Source organism: Aegilops tauschii, chromosome 7 (genome assembly GCF_002575655.3).
Source record: "Aegilops tauschii subsp. strangulata cultivar AL8/78 chromosome 7, Aet v6.0, whole genome shotgun sequence".
Classification (NCBI taxonomy): Eukaryota; Viridiplantae; Streptophyta; class Magnoliopsida; order Poales; family Poaceae; genus Aegilops; species Aegilops tauschii.
The window spans coordinates 587,691,895-587,713,183 of record NC_053041.3 but is presented as its reverse complement, the minus strand read 5'-3'; the positions used below and the strand labels follow the sequence as shown (position 1 = coordinate 587,713,183).

Below are 21,289 nucleotides of genomic sequence, written 5' to 3'. Positions count from 1 at the left end.
TAGCTACTTCAACGATCTTTGATGGTTATAGGGGTATCCAAAGTACAAACCTGATGGTTGTTTGTTATCCCAACCATTCTTCCCAGCCCTGATACCGATCAGGAAAGGGGTAATTTCTAACAAAGTTTTTCTCTTGTTGATTCCTATTTCTAGGTGTAGTGCTTTTCTCCCCTATGCTGCCTACGGATACTAATAGAGTAGGATTGGCCTGTAATCCATACCATACCATATCCTGTAGGTGTAACCTTTCGCTCAATACTCAAATCTACAATTGAAGTATCTGAAGCCGCATCAATCGAGGATACACGACGGAAGGAATTGTTAGTTCGCCTCACCTTCCCGAAGCGTGGGTTTGTTTGCTTTACAAATTTGGTTCTCTCTATGCCAACCCCCTCTCTTTTTCGTAAGACTGAGGTATAGGTAGGGCTAAAAAAAAGCAAAAAAAAAGAGTCAAATCGCACCATCTCTATAATAAGTAAATGCCTTTTTTTCTCCTGAGGTTGTCGGAATTATTCGCAATAAAATATTGGCTACAATTGAGGAGGTCTTATCAATGAAATTTCCATTTACACGGGATCTAGGCATAATTCCCAACCCATTCTATATAGAATTGTTTTCATTCCTTCACAAAATAACATAAAAACAAACACATTCGATTCTTATAATTATAAATAGATTGATCCATATGCTCTACTCTAAATCCATATGCTTTAAATGGATAAGAGAGATAGAGATATGGATTTTCCGCTTAGCTCAAATTGTATCCTTTTCCTTCTGCTTGGACACGAAGAGATATGAAATATTTGACTAAGACTGGATTTCATTCCACTTTGCTATTTCTGAAAAACAACTTATGTTATCAACTATTTCGTGTTTTCAAAGTTATTAATTGTCTCATACCCTATTTTTGATTTCGATAGTATGGTGTAGCGTATCTTATGCAAACGGAATTCTAAGGTTTCTTTATTTTATTATGCAATAAGAAGAATTCTTCCATTTTCTTTTTCTTTAGTTGCGGGAAAACCCAAATTAAAACTTTTTTTTTATAGCGAGCGCAACTTCTAGTAAAAAATCCTGTATCCTTCCACTTAGATCAAAAGGAATTTTTCCAATAGAACTATGGAACCCCCGAGTGGTTGCGGTTGTACCTGTACTGCAGGAATAAGAAAACTCGCTATTCACTCAGTTTATTTTCCATAATAAGTTATGTAGGAGAGATGGCCGAGCGGTTCAAGGCGTAGCATTGGAACTGCTATGTAGACTTTTGTTTACCGAGGGTTCGAATCCCTCTCTTTCCGTTTTTCTTAATTCATCAACGTTAAGGATCACAATGTATCAAATCAAATAACAATTTTTTCCAGCAATAATATCTTATATTATCTTATTTTGATTTAATAGAAATTAGAAATTCTCTATAGCAAATTACTGTGGTATGTAAAATACACATAGAGGAAAAAAGAAAAAAGGATCCTAATCCTAGGGTTAATCAATTTTAGCTAGTTGATGGGAAAATACAAATTAATGGTAATGGTCTTAGGGCGATTTAGTTCGGGGAAAGGGGAAGGGGAAGAAAATTCTATGAACCTTTCCTTTTTTCGTTAAGTTCAAGTCTGACGAGAGTAATATTCTACAACTAACAACTCATTTATTTTGAGACCGACCCACTTCCTATCTAGGATTTTATTTACTAGTCCTTTATATTCCAACGTGTCAATCGCCAAATGCTTTGGCAATTTCCCCGGGTCCGATGAAGCAATATAATTTTGAACCAGACCTTTTGATCTTTGGTTATCTTTCGTAGTAATAATATCTCGGGGTTTGCAACGAAAACTTGGTATATTGACTATACGACCATTAACTAAAATATGTCTATGGTTGACTAATTGGCGGGCCCCAGGAATGGTTGAAGCCATACCCAATCGAAAAAGGATATTATCCAAACGCATTTCAAGTAATTGTAGTAAAACCTGGCCTGTTGACCTTTTTGCTTTTCCAGCGATATGTACATATCTAAGTAATTGTCGTTCTGTCAGACCATAATGAAAACGCAATTTCTGTTTTTCTTGAAGACGAATACGATATTGCTCCTTTTTCCCAGAATTGAATTTTTTTTTAAGATTACTTCCGGATTTAGGTGTTTTTCTAGTGAGTCCTGGTAAAGCTCCCAGACGGCGTATTTTTTTTAAACGAGGTCCTCGATAACGGGACATGAAGACTCCTTTTTTTATTTTATTGAAATTTCATTTTACACAATTAATTTCATTGTATTTACATTACAGAATACATCGAAATTAAAACTGAATTAAACTACAGGATAAACAGAGTAAAATCAACTAAAGTACCCAAAAAAATGGAATTTCATCAAAATCTTTATTTTTTGTATATATATTATTTATTTTATTGTTTTGTATCTAGCAAAATTGTAAGGTAAAAAACATAAAAGATCCTGGATTCTCCATTTAATTCGGAAAAAAAGAGATTCTTGTTCGTAGAACATCGATAGAGAAAAAAAAAGCCGACTATCGGATTTGAACCGATGACCCTCGCATTACAAATGCGATGCTCTAACCTCTGAGCTAAGTGGGCTTACATAACGGAAATAGTGTAACAAATAGAAATAGGTATAGTATAGGAAATCCGTAAAATCTCAGATATTAGTTATTAATCTTAGCTATTAACTAGTTCTAAATTTGAAGTTATACTTATAAAAATAAAAAAATACTAAAACTTCTTAAAGATAAAGTTAGCTTGATATGCTTAACTATAGGATATTAAAAAATAAAATTATAGAATTTATTGGTATTTTCATTTGATCATTATAGACTTTATTATTTGTTAATAATTTGAGGATTAATATTTCACTAAGGGGAACATAGAGTCAGAGTAAATAAAATTGCTAATTCTGATTAGAAAAAAAGAATAAATATCAAGCGTTATAGTATAATTTTGAATACTATAAAAAAGTAAGACGGGAGGTGGGGGAGATAAAAACTTTTGGATATATTGATTCGGATTGAATTGCAAATACATCAAGGATAGAATCAATTCAATTCTGAATTGCAATAAGCAAGCGAGGTCTCTCAAATAGAGTCGAACTGAACTGCTAGACTACGTTGAGTGATGAACTCAATGATTCAAAAAAAAAACTAAGAGATGGATGAAATTACACAAGGAATCCTGGTCTCAAAGAAGAGGGAAATGGGGATATGGCGAAATCGGTAGACGCTACGGACTTGATTGTATTGAGCCTTGGTATGGAAACCTGCTAAGTGGTAACTTCCAAATTCAGAGAAACCCTGGAATTAAAAAAGGGCAATCCTGAGCCAAATCCGTGTTTTGAGAAAACAAGGGGTTCTCGAACTAGAATACAAAGGAAAAGGATAGGTGCAGAGACTCAATGGAAGCTGTTCTAACGAATCGAGTTAATTACGTTGTGTTGTTAGTGGAATTCCTTCTAATTCTAAATTAGAGAAAGAGGGGTTTTATACCTTATACATTTAATAAACACGTATAGATACTGACATAGCAAACGATTAATCACAGAACTCATATTATATTATAATTATAATATAGGTTCTTTATCTTTTTTAAAAATGAAATTAGAAATGATAATGATTATGAAATAAAAAACTCATATCATAATTATTTTTTTTTCATTATTGTGAATCCACTCCAATCGAATATTGAATAATCAAATTCTTCAATTCAAATTCAAAGTTTTCGAGATCTTTAAAAAAGTGGATTAATCGGACGAGGACAAAGAGAGAGTCCCATTCTACATGTCAATACTGACAACAATGAAATTTCTAGTAAAAGGAAAATCCGTCGACTTTATAAGTTGTGAGGGTTCAAGTCCCTCTATCCCCAAATCCTCTTTTATTCCCTAACTATACTATATTATTATTATTTATCCTCTTTTTTTTCTTTTTATCAATGCAATGGGTTTAAGATTCATTAGCTTTCTCATTCTACTCTTTCACAAAGGAATGCGAAGAGAACTCAATGGATCTTATCCTATTCATTGAATAGATTTCTTTTTTATTAGAGTATCGGCAAGAAATCTTGGTTATTCACTCTATTTTTAAGTTTTATTTAAGTAAACCATGCACAATGCATAGGACTACCCCCCCATTTTCAAATTTTAAATTTGAAATACTTTAATTAATTTTTAGTCCTTTTAATTGACATAGATACAAATACTCTACTAGGATGATGCACAAGAAAAGGTCAGGATAGCTCAGTTGGTAGAGCAGAGGACTGAAAATCCTCGTGTCACCAGTTCAAATCTGGTTCCTGGCAGAGAAAAAAAAAAGATCCACCGAATAGGTATTGATCCAAATACCTCGAGATGGATTGTGATACATATTCATTAATAATATTTATTCATCTAAGTGGATAAATCTATAATATAAATATAGAGGCACTTCTTTTTAAAGAAGTTTTAAAATATATCTTTTCTTTATGATAAAGAAGGGGGTGAGATTCCCCTTTATTTTTTTGCGTTTCTTAATTTTGTATTCCGCTATTCCGACGAATATTTTTTTAGTCTTGCTTATCTTTATCTTATCTTATTTTCCTAGTTGTGCTAAGTAATGTGCGCGGTACAAAGTTCCTGGTAGAGAACTTCTTTGAGTCATCCTATTTTTCTGTTCATATGAAGGAAATTAATATGCGATTTTCAAAATAGGGGAATCCAAATGAAACCCTTTTTTTGCTCAGTCTATCTGGAATGCTTTTGTATAATTAGGAATTAATTATAAATAGGTATTCCGTTTCATCTAGGAAAAGAACCTAAAAATATTCCTTGACTTGAATAAAATCTGGAGTTGTGTTGTATAAGTGAGCATGAATTTCTTATCATTCAATGAGCATCTTGTATTTCATAAAAATTGGGGGTTATATAATCCTTACGTAAGGGCCAGCCTATCCAACTTTCAGGCATTAGGATACGTTTAAGGCGCGGATGATTATCATAAGAGATTCCCACCATATCATAAGATTCGCGTTCTTGAAAATCGGCACTTCTCCAAATCCAGAAGACAGACGGAATTCTAGGATTATCCTTTTGGGCAAAGACTTTTATGCAGACTTCTTCTGGATTATCTATACCATATTGTATTCTCGTAAGATGATACACGCTAGCTAAAGATCCACCGGGTGCTACATCATAAGCACATTGGGAGCGTAAATAATTGTAACCATATACATATAAAATGACAGCAATGGAATCCCAATCCCCTGCTTTTATTTGTAAAGTCTCTATTCCTCGGTGATCAAAGCCCAAAGATCTATGAACCACCTCATGTTTGACTAGCCAATTAGATAACCAACCCTGCTGCATTGTCTTCATCTCTCCCTCTTTGTATAAATATTTCACATTTCGGATGCAAGTTTGAAAGATTGCCCTGCTTTTTATTTTTCTACACAAAAGAGCCCCTCTCCTAATTCACTAATTTGTAGGAAGGTACTGAACTTTTGGATTTGAAAAAAGTTTCAGAAGATATATCTAATGTAGATGGTGATTGATAGAGCAATTCTTGCTCATAAGTTCCTGTATGAGTACTGCGCCTAACATAAAGCTTGTGACTGGTAGTAAAACATCTATTTTTATTTTGAGATAGAGTTCGATCCTCAACTATTTCTCGCGATATCTTCTTACGAAGTTTTGTTAGGGCATCTATAACTGCCTCCGGTTTAGGTGGGCAGCCCGGCAAGTAGACATCCACAGGAATTAACTTATCAACTCCCCGAACATTACTATAGGAATCCGTACTGAACATTCCCCCTGTAATAGTACAGGCTCCCATAGCAATGACGTATTTTGGTTCAGGCATTTGCTCGTATAATCTCACTAAAGAGGGAGCCATTTTCATTGTTACCGTACCGGCTGTTAAAATTAGGTCTGCTTGCCTAGGACTTGATCTTGGTACCAATCCATAACGATCAAAGTCGAATCGTGAGCCTATTAATGAAGCAAATTCAATGAAACAACAACTGGTACCGTATAGAAGGGGCCATAAACTGGAGAGTCTTGACCAATTCGAAAGATCATTTGGTGTAGTTGAAATAACAGAATTGGAACTTGTTTGGTCAAGTAAGGGAAACTCAATCAAATTCATAACTGTCTCAATAGAATCTTTTCCTTCTTTTTTTTGTCTAAATATTCAGTTAAGACCATTCCAAGGCTCCTTTTCGCCATGCATAAACTAAACCAACAACTAAGATAAGCACGAAAATCAAAGCTTCGATAAAAACGGATACACCCAATACGTCGAAACTCATTGCCCAAGGGTATAGAAAGACGGTTTCCACATCAAAAACAACAAAAACGAGCGCAAACATATAATAGCGTATTCGGAATTGTACCCAAGCCCCTCCCATGGGTTCTATACCCGATTCATAACTAGAAAGCTTCTCTGGTCCTTCACTAACCGGGGCTAAAAGTCCTGAAATCGAAAATGCCAAAATAGGAATAAGGCTTGCTATTATTAGAAATGTCCAAAAAATATCATATTCGTGAAGCAGAAACATAATGTACTCCCATTAATGTGGAATAGGCGGAACTTAAATTAGTCAATTCAATTCAGCATTGTCAATTTATCCAGAACTTCTCTCTTTTCCTCGGTGAAACAAGAATCTTTTTTGTTCAAACAAAAGCGCTTAGTTTAGCCTTTGTTTCCTCTGTGCTGCATCTTCTTTAAAGATTCATCCAATGGAATCCCAACTCCCTTTCTTTTGGATTTCCATTCTATTTAGATATGGTGTATGTAGATCTAATTCTTATATAAAGAAAACTTTCTCGTTTCACTTTGTCTCGCTTTCTCTAGAATCTCTAGAAAAAAGAATAGCTCTATCCTTTATTTAATATTTAATAATAAAATAATAAGAGACTATTAAATAAAAATGAGAATACTACTAAATTAGAACCTAATTAAGATAGTAGGACTAATCTATGCAGTATAATTAATGAGAAGTAATACTATAAAATAAAAATAAAGAACTCTATTTCAGAACTATGAGACAGAATATTCTGTTTTCTTATTTACTCTTTACTTTATTTTTTCTATTTAAAGTTGATCAATTTACATAATGTATCTATAAACAAAGTAATAAATATACTTAAAACAAAGTAGGAATTCGCAAAATGGATAAAATCATTGCAGTTATTATAGGGAAGTCTAGAGATATCCTATTTGAAGGAGGACGGGATTCAAATCAGGGAAAGGATCCTTTCTTCTATTGATTTGATAGAAATTCGTTTTTCTTTTCCTGTCTGTATGATTTTGATTTTCGATGAATGAGCCTTTGGTAATGCTTTTATCTCTATTCTATGTCGCAGGCGCCTATCCAGTCTATAAACAAATACTAATGAGAAAATGAAAACTATACTAAACTAAAGAAAACATAGGATAGAGATCCTAAAATCTAAAAAAGGGCATATTAGGGCTATACGGATTCGAACCGTAGACCTTCTCGGTAAAACAGATCAAACGGATTATTATCGAAATGATTTGAACTGTTTCAAAGACCCAACATGCATTTTTTTGCATTGGGCTCTTTCATAAACTGATTTAAAGATCAGTTAGTCCACCATAGTTTTTCTTTACGGAAAGATAATGAGATGGCTCCCTGTGCTCTGATTGATTTTTTGTATTATGATCTATCTAGGAGCAATACCAAAGTGTTTCAAAGGAGGATTACCTTGACTTAGGTCTGCCTCCGGTCTAAATTAAATCAACCTAAGTGAAATGGAGTCTCTATCGTTCCACTGCAAGAGTTAACTATGAGACTTCATACACCTTAAAGTTCATAGAACGAAAAGAAGTTTTTTGGAGGCCCTTATCCTCATTACGCCTAGCATTTAGTGGGCTGGATATTTACCTTATCAACTAGCAAATCCATAAGGGTTCTATTTGATTAGGCACCTGAATTGGCACCTGAATCGGACTGAACCGACTGTTTAATTAAAACAGCCGTGTTTTGAATAAGTAATTTGCCGTGCGTGAAAATACTTTGCCGTGTGACTATCAAGATTTCTAAAATTTTCCATGATGATGCGTGAACTCTATCGATACTCCTGGCAACTAATCCGATCACAAGTCTCATGATGACAAATCGCGACTAATTGACATGGCAGTTTACAGATTGTAAAATAGGGTGACATTTGTCTCCACGAAATCAAGACTATGTAACATGGCAAAAAATAAAAAACGAGGTGCCATGGGAAGAGAACATAGTAATTGACATGGCAGTTTACTGAGTACAAACGCAGAAAAGTCTAGGGGCACAAACAACGTCAAACAACACTTACATGAAAAAAAGATAGACGAAAAAACAAACAAAATTGCTCAGTGTAATTATTCAAGACATCTACTAGTGCTCATAGAAAACAGACACCTCCTCCCCCACGCTCTCACAATTTGCACCCAATACAGCTAACTAAGTGCACCACCTCCCAGTGCGAGTTGGCAGCTCCTAGCGGCGACAGCCGTGAGGATCTCAGTCAAAACCGAGGGGCAGGTCGCCTCGAGAAGCTTACACCCCCCGGCCGCCGCCACCGCGAGCATGTCCGCCGGGCTGGCCACCAGGAACTCCATGCACCTGGCCTTGAGCTTCTTGTATCCACGCCGCTCCGCCAGGACCAGATCCGTCGCCACGGTGCCCACGCCAACACTGGCGCACACCTTCTCCTCGCAGATAACCTTGAGCCGTTCCACGCCGTACCGGTCGGCGGCCTCGAGCAAACGACGCGCCATCGACACCGCCTCCTGGTCCTCCTTCCTGGTCTCCGGCCAGCGGCCCATCTGCTCGAGCTGTGGCGGCAGCGTGTCCGTGTAGATGAAGCAAAGCAGGGCCCGGAAGGCGTCCGCGTCCGTGTCCTTTACCTCGTGCGCGTCGTTCATCAGGCTTCCGGCGAGCTCGGCCGCGAAGACCAGCGACCGCGCAGCGAGCACGCACCTGTGCGCGCGGAACGACTCGGCGCCGATGAACAAGGTGACGTCCGGGCCCTTCTGGCTCCGCAGGAGGTCGCCAAGGTCATGGCCCAGGTCACGGGGATGGGCGGCGATCTCGGCTCCGTCGCCACCATACGTGTACGTCTCGCGGGAGAGCACGGCCTTGCACTGCACGAAGCAGTTGCCGTCGCGCGCGAGGTAGCCGGAAGCCTCCAGCGCGGCCCGGGACACGAGCAGGACCTCCTGGGATGTCCCTTGGATGAACCCAGGGCAATGGGCCGCCACCTCCCGGAAGGGCCTGAGCGTCCGGCTAGGATCCACCAGGCAGAAAGTGAAGGCGGCCGTGACGGCGCCGGCGTCCGGCGAGGGAGTGCGAACGAGGCTGATGCGGAGCTTGACCCAGCTTTTACGGCGGTGGTAGGGGTAGCGGCTGTTGGGGTGGTAGTCGATCTGCCACTCGTAGCCGAGCACGGCGAACCTCCGGGCCGCGATGTAGGCCTGGTTCCGGTCCCCGCTGGCCGTCGTCGCCGGGATCTTGAGCGCCATGCACACGGTCCGCGTACCGGCGGCGTCGGGTGAGCCGGCGACGCTCATTGTTGCGCGTGTCGATCGCACGTGAACGGCGAACCTGTATTTTGGTCTTCTGGGGTCGCGATCGATCTTTTGCCTCGGGCTGTAAAGGTCGATCGAGTTGGACCTGCTCAGGAGAATTTCGAGGGGGGAAATATCAATATCAAATTGGGGGACTCGTCGCGTTTTATTTTGCTCCGGTGAACGTATGCTTATACAGGACCAAAAACGTGTCCCCGGGGTCTACCCAGGGCCACATAAGGAATGTTAAAAAAGACCTGCCGGAGATACGACCAGAGCCTCCTTTTTTCCGGTGTTTCCGTCCGTTCTGACGATTGTCTCTCGTTTCTTGAAGTACAATACAATCTTCTTTTGCGGGTAGAAGTACTCCCTCCGTTTTAAAATAGATGACCCAACTTTGTATTAAAGTTAGTACAAAGTTGAGTTATCTATTTTGGAACGGAGAGAATACAATACAATCAGGAAAACCACCAATCAATGTTGAATTCAGTAGTCCCTCGGTTATCCTATCTTTTTTCCTTGCATATATAGGAAAATTTATCGGCGGTCAAACTTATAAATTTGGATCAAATTTATATTAAAAATATCGACATCTAAAATACCGAAGGATATATATTCGCCTCGTCTCCTATGGTCCTAGGACCGTGGAGGCGCGATGGATACCGGTCATTGCCGGTGTAACGGCTCCGTTTTTAGGTATTTTTCTGAGTTTAGTTAGGGACTGCGCCATGATTACGAAGGCGAGGCAGTGGCAGCATCCTGAAGATGGAAGAAGATTCTCCCCGCTCAACCCCCGTCATGGTGATGCTTCTAGCGTTTCTGGAGGGCGTGTGAGATATGTAGGGGTGGATCAGCGAGCTACTCGGCTCGTTAAGCTCGTGCTCGTTAAGATTAACAAGCAGAAAACCCTACTCGGCTCGGTTCGTTTAAAGCTCATTAAGCTCACGAGCGCTCGTTAACAGATTCTAATGTGTTACGGTCAACATGATGAGTGTGTAGATATGGTTTTTAAGAAGAAAGATGCTGACTACAAAAGAAAATGCACTAGTATAGTTTGTTGCTTCCTTTCTAGATTAGATTGAATATAGGACTGAAGTGCTACAAAAAATTTATCACGTAAGATAAAAATATGTGTTGTGTTGTTACTAACGAGCTTAACGAGCTACTTGTGAAACTCGGTAGCTCGTTTGTTAAGCGAGCCACGAGCTTAACGAGACGAATTATCGAGCACTAGTTAAGCTCGCGAGCTACAAGCTTTTGGTCCAATCCTAGAGGTAGATGTATGAAAATTAATTTCATGATGCATCTAATGATCTTTGAATTTTGTAATTTATATTGATTTGATATTTCGAATGTTGATTTTTTCTATATAATGTTGGCCACACTGTAAGGGGTTTGATTGGATAAATCTTATTTGTGGACCAAAAAGAAACGGAAGGAGCATAGTCTAAGATTTTCCACTTGTTAATTTTGTTTTCATGACGCATCGAGGATGACATCGTATAGTATAAATGAGAATCATGTGCAAATATTCATTTCTGGACACGGGTCTGCTCTCGGTGAACAGTAAAATAAAAGATATAGAAATTTTTTAAAATATAATTTTTTTTGTCAACCAAGACACTTGAATGCGTGATGTCCGAGCAAAATTTCGATGTGTTCAAACATCTGAGCCACTCATTGCAAAAAAGATAAAATCAGTCTGAAACAGTGCGTGAACATCAACTGTCTCACTAACCACAATTTTGGTTTTGTGCTGAGAGCTACCCAAATGTTCACACGTCATCAAATTTGGCATGGATATCACGCACTCAAATATCTTTCATGCCAAAACTATCAATTTGTTTGAATTTTCTGGAATTTTTATATTTTACTGTTTAAGCAAGAGAGCAGATGAGCTCAGGAGCCGAATTGGTCAGTCATGTGGCACTATTCTCATCGTGTGTTAATTACCCTTGTGACTCAGGCTGAACACAAGCCGACTCAGTGTGAAAAAGGGCACACGGCGCCATTTCTGTTATCATGTTATGGTGACTGATATGATATGACTTGTGACAGATACGTACAATTTAGAGAGCGTGGCGACTGCTAAAACCTATGCAGCGCCTCGCTAGACTAGAGCTAAAGCATCACAATACATACAAAGTGCCAGAAGACAACACCCCACAACACACGGCCAGGCACTCGAGCATCTTCTCCGCCACCAGAGTGCACCCCGAGAACCATAGTATCAATCCGGGTTGTAACAAGCTGTTGGCGCCGCTCTTGCCCTAGCTGGCTCTCGTCTACCTCTCTTTCTCTCTCCTTGGCATGCACCGAAAAAGAAACAAGGAGGAAGGAGGAAGAAGAGACACAGCTTTTACCGGTGCACGAACACCACCGCCGCACGAACGGTGAATTTTCTCTTGAGCACGAACTCAATACAACAGCAGTAAGGGGGGCCTATATATACGCGCGCACACCACGCTGCGCACCCACGCCTCCACTCGCGCACGACCAGCACTCTCCTGCCCACGCGCAGGACGCGCCCTGACGCGCTCCACGCGGGCGAGCTCCAACTGAACGCCCCGATCACCCCGCTGCCCCTGCCAACTAACTCACGCACGCACACAACCTATACACTAGTCAGACCATGCCCGTACAATAGTCAGACTATGCCTGTACAATGGCCAGACACACACGCACGCCACGGTCCCGGTGCGGCTTGGACCGCACGCCTCGCACCCAGCTCGCGCACGTACGCGCTCTAGTCAAGGCCGTGGCTTATTCTCCTGACATTCACCCCCTAAGCCGCGGCTCAGAGGAGTGCTGGCTCGTCGTCATCACCGACCTCCGCCACGAGAGCATGCTCCGCTGCTGCCGCCTTCCGAGGCTTCATGCAGTCGTGCTTGAAGTGGCCACGTTGCCCGCAGTTGTAGCATCGCCCTCGCCGCTTGTTCCCGCCGCCCAATGCCGTGCTCGCCGTGCCGTCGTCGTCATGGTCGTTGAAGCCGCCGCCGCCCTGTCTGCGCTGCCGCGCCGCCCATTGTGCCACCGTGTACAGCAGCTCCTCGCCATCGCGCCTGCCGCCATCGTGCCCGCGACGCCGGGTCCGTTCGTCGAACGCCTTGAGCCTCCCCAAGGCCTCCTCGAACGCCATGTCATCCACGTCACAAAATTGCTCTATTCCGGCGACAGCGGGGTATAGACGGTCAGGGACCGAGTCCAGCAGCTTCTTCACGAGTGCGGCGTCGTCGAGCACCTCCCCCAGGCCTGCGTATCGTGCCGTCATGGCGCCGAGCTTCCCAGCGAAGTTGTCCAAGTCCCCTCGCCATCCGGCATCCGCAGCCGATCAAACTCGCCGTGGAGCGATGCGAGCCGGGCCGCCTGCACCCGGTCGGCGCCGACGAAGCGCACCTTGAGGGAGTCCCATACCTCCTTCGGGGTGGTCTTCGTCGACACCGGCAACAACACCTCCTCCGACAGCGCCCCGAGCAGCAACGCCCTCGCCGTCTTGCTCTTGCCAGCGTCCACTGCCGTGCCATCCGCCGGAGCCATCGCACACCACAGCCCCTGGGCATCAAGGAGCGCCTCCACCTTGATCGCACAGGAGATGTAGTTCGTCATCGTCAATGGCGGGACTGGCATCGAGAAACTGCCACCACCACCACCGTGCGGAACAAGCGCCATGGCCGCCGGCGACCTCTCGAACCGAAGCTCTGATACCAATTGTTGGCGCCGCTCTTGCCCTAGCTGGCTCTCGTCTACCTCTCTTTCTGGACTTCTCTCCTTGGCACACACCGAAGAAGAAACAAGGAGGAAGGAGGAAGAAGAGACACAGCTTTTGCCGGTGCACGAACACCATCGCCGCATGAACGGTGAATTTTCTCTTGAGCACGAACTCAATACAACAGCAGTGCAGGGGGGCCTATATATACGCGCGCACACCACGCTGCACACCCACGCCTCCACTCGCGCACGACCATCACTCTCCTGCCCACGCCCAGGACGAGCCCTGACGCGCTCCACGCGGGCGAGCTCCAATTGAACGCCGCAATCACCCCACTACCGCTGCCAACTAACTCACGCACGCACACAACCTGTACACTAGTCCGACCATGCCCATACAATAGTCAGACTATGCCTGTACAATGGCCAAACACACACGCACCCATGGTCCCGGTGCGGCTCGGACCGCACGCCTCGCGCCCAGCTCGCGCACGCACACGCTCTGGTCACGGCCGTGGCTTATTCTCCTGACACAAGCATATCTGCGAAACTCAACGACATCGAAGAGGAACAATATGTTCGGTAGAGCAAATATATGCCGCTCCAATCCTGCGAGGTTGGCTAGCAAAACTCCTTTGACGTACCTTGATTGTGGAGGATGCTTCTACTGCTCTCACGGACATGTAACGCAAACTGCCGCCGACCACCCCTACGAGCCCTGAGTCAGTCTGATCGACAACTCCAAGACGATGCCCCCAAGAAGAAACACGATGCCAAAGCAAAGCCAGAAGCACCGTCATCATCCAATCTAGGAGACCGGATCTTGGGTTTCCCTCGTAGCATATGGGGAGAGGGCGTCGGACTACATCACTGATGCCCATGTCAATAGTGCATGTAGATTCCGTAGTCGAAGACTCCGACCGCAACCGGAGTATGGATTTCGCTAGCAGCCAAACCCGCCCAAAGCAATGATTCAGCCAGACCATCCATCATACCATCCCCATGTCGAGAAAGCACCGCGCCACAACTCGGCCTTATACACAACACACAGATAGGACACCTCCGTCGCAGGCCCGCAGGTACCTAGACTGGGCCCTGCCGCCTGCGGAAACCACGCCTCTTGGCAGACCCGGAGCCTCTGCGCGTACACCTCCACGCCAAACTTCTCACACAAGTCATCTCTTGACTCGCACTGGAAACAACAACAACCGACTGGCCACCTGTTGGGCCATCATGCAAAACCACCAGGCCATCACAGTCCACAAGGCTGACATCAAGTAGATCCGCTTTGGGAGCACCGACCGCGTGCTTCCCGCTCTTTGCACGTCCCAGATCCACACTGGGAGTGACGCCTGTGCACCACGGGCATTCGCCGCCTAGGATCAGCCGACCCTCACCAGGTGACGGATGGTCGTGACCTTTGCGCCTGCACAACGCATATCAGTGACATGCGCCGGCCACGCCGTGCCTCTCAGTCACCCAGGGCCACTGTTGCTAGATAGCTAGATCTGCACCAGGCGAGTAAATAACATAAAACTACTACTTTACAGGTTAGGGTTCTAAAAAACTATCGATTTTTAATTTTTCTCACATAACTATCAGGTGAGCAGTCGGCTGTTTCAAAAAACCCAAAACATTCGTTGCTAGCGATTTAAACTGTTTTATGACAGGTCGGGCCCATCCCTAAACAATCCGTTTGTTTGACTGTTACCTTACATGTGGGACCCACGTGTAAGTTGTCTCTTCTTCCTCTATCTTCTCTTCTTTCCTCTGTCTCTTTCTTCTTCCTCCCTCCTGCCCGACTACCCCCACCCGCCGACGGCCACCTCCACCATCCGCCGTGCGCTAAGACAAGGACGACGGCGGGAAAGAAGGCCGCGCGGAGGAGCAGCTGCAGCGCAGGACCGTGGGCCGCTGCCATCCGCGTGCCATGGCCAGGAGCGCGCCCGCGACGCCGAGGAGCAGGGGCCGCCGCCAACAGCCCGAAGGAGCACATGCCGACACCAGCCGCACCATGGCTAGGGGCTCAGGGCCGCGCGCACAGGAGGACGAGCCACTGCGCGCCATGGCCAGGAGCGGCAGCAGCAATCAGCAGGGGACTCCGCCACCCAGTCTGTCGCCCACCTCGCGCTGAGGAACGCGGCGCCCGGGCCGCCTCCTTTCGCCTTGCAGGCGAACTGGCCGCTGGCGAGCCGCCGGCGTCGTTTCTCTGGGCAAGCTATCCTCAAGGGCTCGATTGCTTTTTTCTAAAAACATCCAGGGACCCGATTGCTTTTTCTGAGAACTTACAGGCGTTGTCTGTAAATGTGTAAAAGAACAGATTTTTATATTAGAATATGACAAAGGGACACCGACATGTGGACCCCGCATGTAAGGTAACGGTCAAACAAACGGTTTTCTTACATGTGGGCCCAACTGTCATAATCGCGATCAATTTTGAAGCGCTCTCTGATTAGGGATTTTTGAAACAGCCAACCGCTCATTTGATAGTCATCTGAGAAAAAAAAACCGGTAGTTTTTTGGAACCCTAGCCTGTAAAATAGTAGTTTTATGCTATTTACTCGCACCAGGCGCATCTGCAGGCGTCACCTGCAGGCGCCACCTGTCCTGCCCTGCAGATGCACCTGGCGCGTGACCCTACGCCAGCAACGTGGGAGTGCACCGCCACCTTGGTCTGCTTCGCACCTCGACCAACCACTCTGCACCGAACGCACACCTCAACCTAATCGAGCCAACCTACGCTGTTCTCCCTTGTGTGAAAGGAATAAACATCTTGCCACAACTTTGCTCGGTGGCGCACATTGGCGGACGCGAGGGGAGCAGCAATGGTGGAGTGGTACACCCGGCGACAGCTAGGGTTTACACTCTTCAGCTGCCCACGGAGGCAGCACAAGAGTCTTTCTATGCTTTGATAAAAGTTACAGTTATATACAACTCTTTGTTCTAGAATCGCGTGCAGAACCAAAAATATCTCCCACAACGTTAAGATGGACACCTACATAGTAGATTCCTCTTTCCATTCATCTTCCGAAGTTTGTTCTATTATCATATCCTTTAGAGATGATCCTAGGTGGTAATGATTATAAGTAATAAGTAATACAAGCACACATGCCCGTGCGTTGCAGTGGGAGAATACATATTCGTGAACTTGAAAAAGAAAATATAGGTTACAAAATTAAACCTCCTCTTTTCCAAGGGCATATAAATACCAATAACTTGAATTTTTAAAGTGTGACAGAAAGAGTAAAAACACACTGTTCAAAAAAGACGAATGTGCAATGTAGTTGACATTAGCAAGGCCTAAATTAGTTGGGCACATATAGTAAAGAAAATTGAGTTCACCAGGATAACTGGACTACCTTTCTTCATCCCCTACTCATAATTATCATAATGCTATTGTGCAACATACTACAAACCTAGGTTACATGTTGCCATTGGCATTGACAATTCAGACAACTCTTTGGGACAGGTACATCTGGATAGGCCATGTATACGTTCTACCTAAAGATCATGCCTGTATAATTTTGTCCCATCAAAGATCTCTAAGACAATGAAAATATTAATTATTATTTAACATGTAGTTCAAATCAGACGCTTAGTGCAATCATTAAAATCTCTACTACTTAAAAAGAACGTAAGGTTCTCATTTCACCTTTCTTCCCACCACCCATTCGTCCAACCTTCCATGATAATCAAACAATTTAATTTACTTAACATCTGAATCAATTCCACTTTAATTTACTTACCAAATTTTTGATCAAATTACAAGGTAATTCATGGGTGGAATTTGATAACATTTATTTAGACAATTGCATTATTATGGACATGTAAATCACAAACTGACATACTAGAATATTTATATCCCGTTGAAACGCACGGGTAATGTTCTAGTATAGACAAAAATTAGTTCATATACTTTTCATTTCACGGCAATAACAAATTAAACACATAAAATACCCTGCCAGATTTTGCATAGTTCAATGGTATGTCTGAAAGCTGCAAACATCCCGCTGAAAGTTCAAAATACTAATAACTTATAAAATAAAGATGCAACTCCTCAAGAATACCAATTAACAACATATGCACATTACCATTCTCCACACAATCTTTCAAAAGTATGAAGATACAATGAAGCGAATGGACTGAATGATTGAGAGGGTGACATAAAGCATGGGTGTCTAACTTTCATTATTTAAAGCTATTTAGTTCGGATCCTTTCTCACAGTCTCAGTGAATTACAATTGCTTGTTGTTGTGGTAGACAAATTGGGAAAGCAAAAATAAAAATTTGATGGATCAACAATACCAACAAATTGGACCTTGCAAGAAAGGCCGCCAGATCTCTTTGAAATAAGAGATCACTAACTTGGAAGTCTTTTTCATCACTAAATAACACATAGGAATATCCTTTTGTTTCTCTTGTATATGTGCTTGTGTGACCTACACATGCAGTTTACAACCTCAAATATCAGCCCGCTGCAGCTGTAATCGTTAGTTGTCGTTATTACCAATTTTAGACCCTAATTTGAGTGGATGCTAACAAAAGGTCAATATCTTACAATAGGGCAATTGAATTGTGTAAGTACTGCTAGAGCTGAGTAAGAAAATTGAGTTCAATCTCGCAAAAAAAAGTTGAGTTCAGTCGATAGAGACGCCGCACGCCATTCGTGTAAATCAGCACAGCCGCCACACCTATATCCATGCGACAGGGAGGGGTGGGAGACTATAGGGCTAGCCACCTGATTCGGCGCCGACGCCCTCAATCCTTCGTCAACAACTTCTATTGACAACTCTCTACTTCACCTCACTAGCGCAAGTTGCACGTGTATCGCGGGCAGCCATGAGATCAAATCCCGGGGTCGTGACGGGCTTCGATACGGATCCAATCCTACTTCGCACAATGTTGCGGCACATACAGAATGGGGGAGGTCGGTTGTATATCTAGGCAACTCTACCCGAAGTGTACGTTCGTACGAAAAGTCATGTTCGTGGGCGAAGAGCCTCCTCGTCCGCTTCTCCTATGCCTCCACCGAATCCATCCATCTCTCCACCAAACCGATGTTTATTGAAGCGGCTAGGGAAGGCGGCGAGGGACTAGGAGTTTGACTACTCCCTCCGTCCCAAAATATAAGAACATTTTTTTACACTATACTAGTGTCAAAAACGTTCTTATATTTGGGACAGAGAGAGTACAGCTTAGAGTCTGCGTGTCACAGATGAAGAAAAAGGGAAGCGACTACTCAGAGTCCACGTCTCATAGACGAAAAAAACTAAAGCAACGTAACGAACTGAACCAAACAAAAAAAATACTACCTTCCTTTTTTATAGGTATAAGATATATAGAAGTAATATGGTATATAGAGGAGTTAATTAACAATAGATTGTAGCAACTCAAATCAAATAAAAATCACAGTACTGTTTAGATATTCCAAATCTTAGCTAGCGGTTTAGCACTGTAGCAGCTGGGACAGTGACATGAATCCTCTTTTTCGCAAAAAAAAGACATGAATCCTCTACTTGGACATAGAGAAACAGATCCCTCACGTTCATGAACAATTTGCACCTCATACTGTTGACTATCGTTTACCTCCTCCCAAGCCCCAGCAGCTGGCAGTTCCTCGCTGCGACAGCAGTGACAATCTGTGTCAAAACCGAGGGGCAGCTCGCCTCGAGAAGCTTGAAACCCCCGGCCGCCGCCACCGCGTGCAGGTCCGCCGGGCTGGCCACCAGGAACTCAATGCACCTAGCCTTGAGCTTTCTATACCCGCGCCGCTCCGCAAGGACCAGGTCCGCCGCGACGGTGCCCACGCCGACGCTGACGCACGCCTTCTTCTCGCAGATGACCTTGAGCCGCTCCACGCCGTACCGATCTGCGGCGTCCAGCAGGCGGCGCGCCATCGACACCGCCTCCTGGTCCTCCTTCCAGGTCCCCAGCCAGCGGTCCATGTGCTCGAGCTGGGGCGGCAGCGTGTCCGTGTAGATGAAAAGGAGCAGCGCCCGGAAGGTGTCCGCGTCCATGTCTTTGATCCTATGCGTCTCGTCCGTCAGGCTTCCGGCGAGCTCGGCCGCGAAGACCGGAGACCGAGCGGTCAGCAACAACCTGTGCGCGCGGAAGGACGCGGCGCCGACGACGAAGGTGACATCCGCGCCATTCTGGCTCCGCAGGAGGTCGCCGAGGTCCTGGCCCAGGTCGCGGGGAGGGAGGCCGGCTCTTTCGCCGCAGGAGAGCTCCATCTTGCACTGCACGAAGCAGTTGCCGTCGCGGCCGAGGTGGCCCGACGCCTCCAGCACGGCCCGTGACACGAGTGGGACCTCCTTGGAGTCCCCCTGCCTGAACCTGGGGCACACGGCAGCCACCTCCGCCATCGGCCTGAGCACCCGGCTGGGAATGGGATCCACCAGGCAGAAGGTGAAGGACGCCGTGACCGCGCCGGCGCCCGGGGAGGGAGTGCGAACGAGGCTGACGCGGAGCTTCACGTAGCGTTCGACGTGGTTGGGGTGGTGGCCGTCCGGGTCGTAGTCGATCTGCCACTCATAGCCCAGTACGGTGAAGCTCCTCGCCGGGATGTAGTCCTGGTTGCCATCCCCGCCTGCCCTCGCCATGGCGTGGTGGCGCTCTGTGTCGGCGATCTTGAGCGCCAGGCACACGGTCCGCGTGGGCTGCGCGTCGTCCTTGATGGTGCTCGCGCGCACGGCTGCCATCGGTGGCAATGTTACATACCGAGCCGCCGCGGAGGTCGATCGAGTTCAAGACTTCTAGTGTAGGAGAAACATTGAGGGGCCTCGTCGCCTTTTATTTTGTTCCGGTGTAACGGGCAGAAACGGGTAAAGGTTGAAGGATCAAAATGACACCATCCCAGCCCGGGAAATTTGAGGGTCTCGCTGTACACAAAAGGCAAGTGTTTACAAAAAAAGACAATTAGTTCTAAAAGAATATACTAAGTAGTACGTTTATATTAGATAGGACATTAACTCCATGTAATGTTCGGTAGTATAGTAATTATGAGTTAATTGCATGGCTAGTGCTGACATTGGTAGATATTAGTAATAAGCGCTAAATATATTGGGTGCTTAACATTGGAGCAATCCAGGACGTTGGATTAACATTGTTTGATGGATGAGATTGGTTGGATATCTGCTCCTTTGGCTCCTGTAGTAATAGACAGCATATACAATGAATGTGAGAGGAATTATTCATGCTAAGACATATCATATCTCGTCGCCTTTTATTTTGTTCCGGTCTAACGGGCTGGAAGGGATAAAGTTGCAGGGATCAAAATGAGATCATCCCAGCTTGGGAAATTTGAGGGTCTTGCTGTACATAAAAGGCAAGTGTTTACCAAAGAGACAATTACTTCTAAACAATATATGTAGTATGGTATTAGGTATAGTACGTTAAATATATTGAGGTGCTAAGTGCATTAAATATCTTAGCAACTCATCTCCCCAATGCATAGGTGCTTAATTTGTTGTTGCTAAGCACACTTTATTTAATGAGTTAGCACCTAAAGCCTTTCATGCATTGGTCAAGTTGTTTTATTTAAGTGGTTTGCCTAGGTTCACGTGGAGAGATAAGGCCCTTGGAGCATTGGTCAAGTTGTTTTATTTAAGTGGTTTGCCAAGATTAATTGGACATCTGCGGCTTTGGCTCTACCGGTGAGGAAGCACATGCAATGAATGTGAGGAACTATTTATGATAATATTTAGCACATGGTTAATTATGTAATGGAGCGATTTACACGCGATTTGAAGATAGTTTGATAGTGAAGATAATTGGTAGTAATAATTATTATTATACTGGCAGAATTGGATATTGATAATTGTGGGAGTAAATAGTCAAAATAGAAATAATTAAGGTAAATCAATAATTAGATAGTAAATGTTGAGTGTGCTAACCACATTTAGCGTTAAACATTTATAGAATATCAACAAAGGTCGCTGAATGATGCGGGTGAACGCGAGAGATCTGTTGCAGCTCCGAAAGTCGCTCCATTTATATTAGTGCCCAAATACAGATGTAAATTTCTACATTTTGTA

At 44.2% G+C, this 21,289-nt stretch overlaps 2 protein-coding genes, 3 non-coding genes and 1 pseudogene across 5 annotated transcripts; 2 read left to right on the top strand and 4 right to left on the bottom strand.

The window, feature by feature from the left end:
- The first annotated feature begins 1,211 nt into the window (after window positions 1-1,211).
- TRNAS-GGA (transfer RNA serine (anticodon GGA)) lies at window positions 1,212-1,298 on the top strand. The gene has a single exon. It is a non-coding gene; the product is annotated as a tRNA-Ser (tRNA).
- Window positions 1,299-2,513: 1,215 nt separating this feature from the next.
- TRNAT-UGU (transfer RNA threonine (anticodon UGU)) lies at window positions 2,514-2,586 on the bottom strand. Its single transcript has one exon. It is a non-coding gene; the product is annotated as a tRNA-Thr (tRNA).
- A 1,640-nt stretch (window positions 2,587-4,226) lies between these two features.
- Window positions 4,227-4,299, top strand: TRNAF-GAA (transfer RNA phenylalanine (anticodon GAA)). Its single transcript has one exon. It is a non-coding gene; the product is annotated as a tRNA-Phe (tRNA).
- Window positions 4,300-8,419: 4,120 nt separating this feature from the next.
- LOC109738060 (BTB/POZ and MATH domain-containing protein 1-like) lies at window positions 8,420-9,548 on the bottom strand. Its single transcript, XM_020306947.2, has one exon. It carries the CDS (start codon window positions 9,546-9,548, stop codon window positions 8,436-8,438), a length of 1,113 nt encoding a protein of 370 aa, XP_020162536.1. The 3' UTR covers window positions 8,420-8,435.
- Window positions 9,549-12,342: 2,794 nt separating this feature from the next.
- LOC141027451 (uncharacterized) lies at window positions 12,343-13,214 on the bottom strand (annotated as a pseudogene).
- Window positions 13,215-18,796: 5,582 nt separating this feature from the next.
- LOC109747899 (BTB/POZ and MATH domain-containing protein 1-like) lies at window positions 18,797-19,954 on the bottom strand. Its single transcript, XM_073503024.1, has 2 exons — window positions 19,717-19,954; window positions 18,797-19,641 (listed from the first exon to the last, which is right to left on the bottom strand). Exons 1-2 carry the CDS (start codon window positions 19,952-19,954, stop codon window positions 18,836-18,838), a joined length of 1,044 nt encoding a protein of 347 aa, XP_073359125.1. The 3' UTR covers window positions 18,797-18,835.
- Window positions 19,955-21,289: the final 1,335 nt, after the last annotated feature.

Coding starts and splice junctions, on each gene's coding strand:
- LOC109738060 (XM_020306947.2), bottom strand. CDS start 9,548: ATGAGCGTCGCCGGCTCACCCGACGCCGCCGGTACGCGGACCGTGTGC.
- LOC109747899 (XM_073503024.1), bottom strand. CDS start 19,954: ATGGCAGCCGTGCGCGCGAGCACCATCAAGGACGACGCGCAGCCCACG. Junction 19,642..19,716: donor ACGCTACGTGAAGCTCCGCG/TCAGCCTCGTTC, acceptor TGGTGGATCCCA/TTCCCAGCCGGGTGCTCAGG.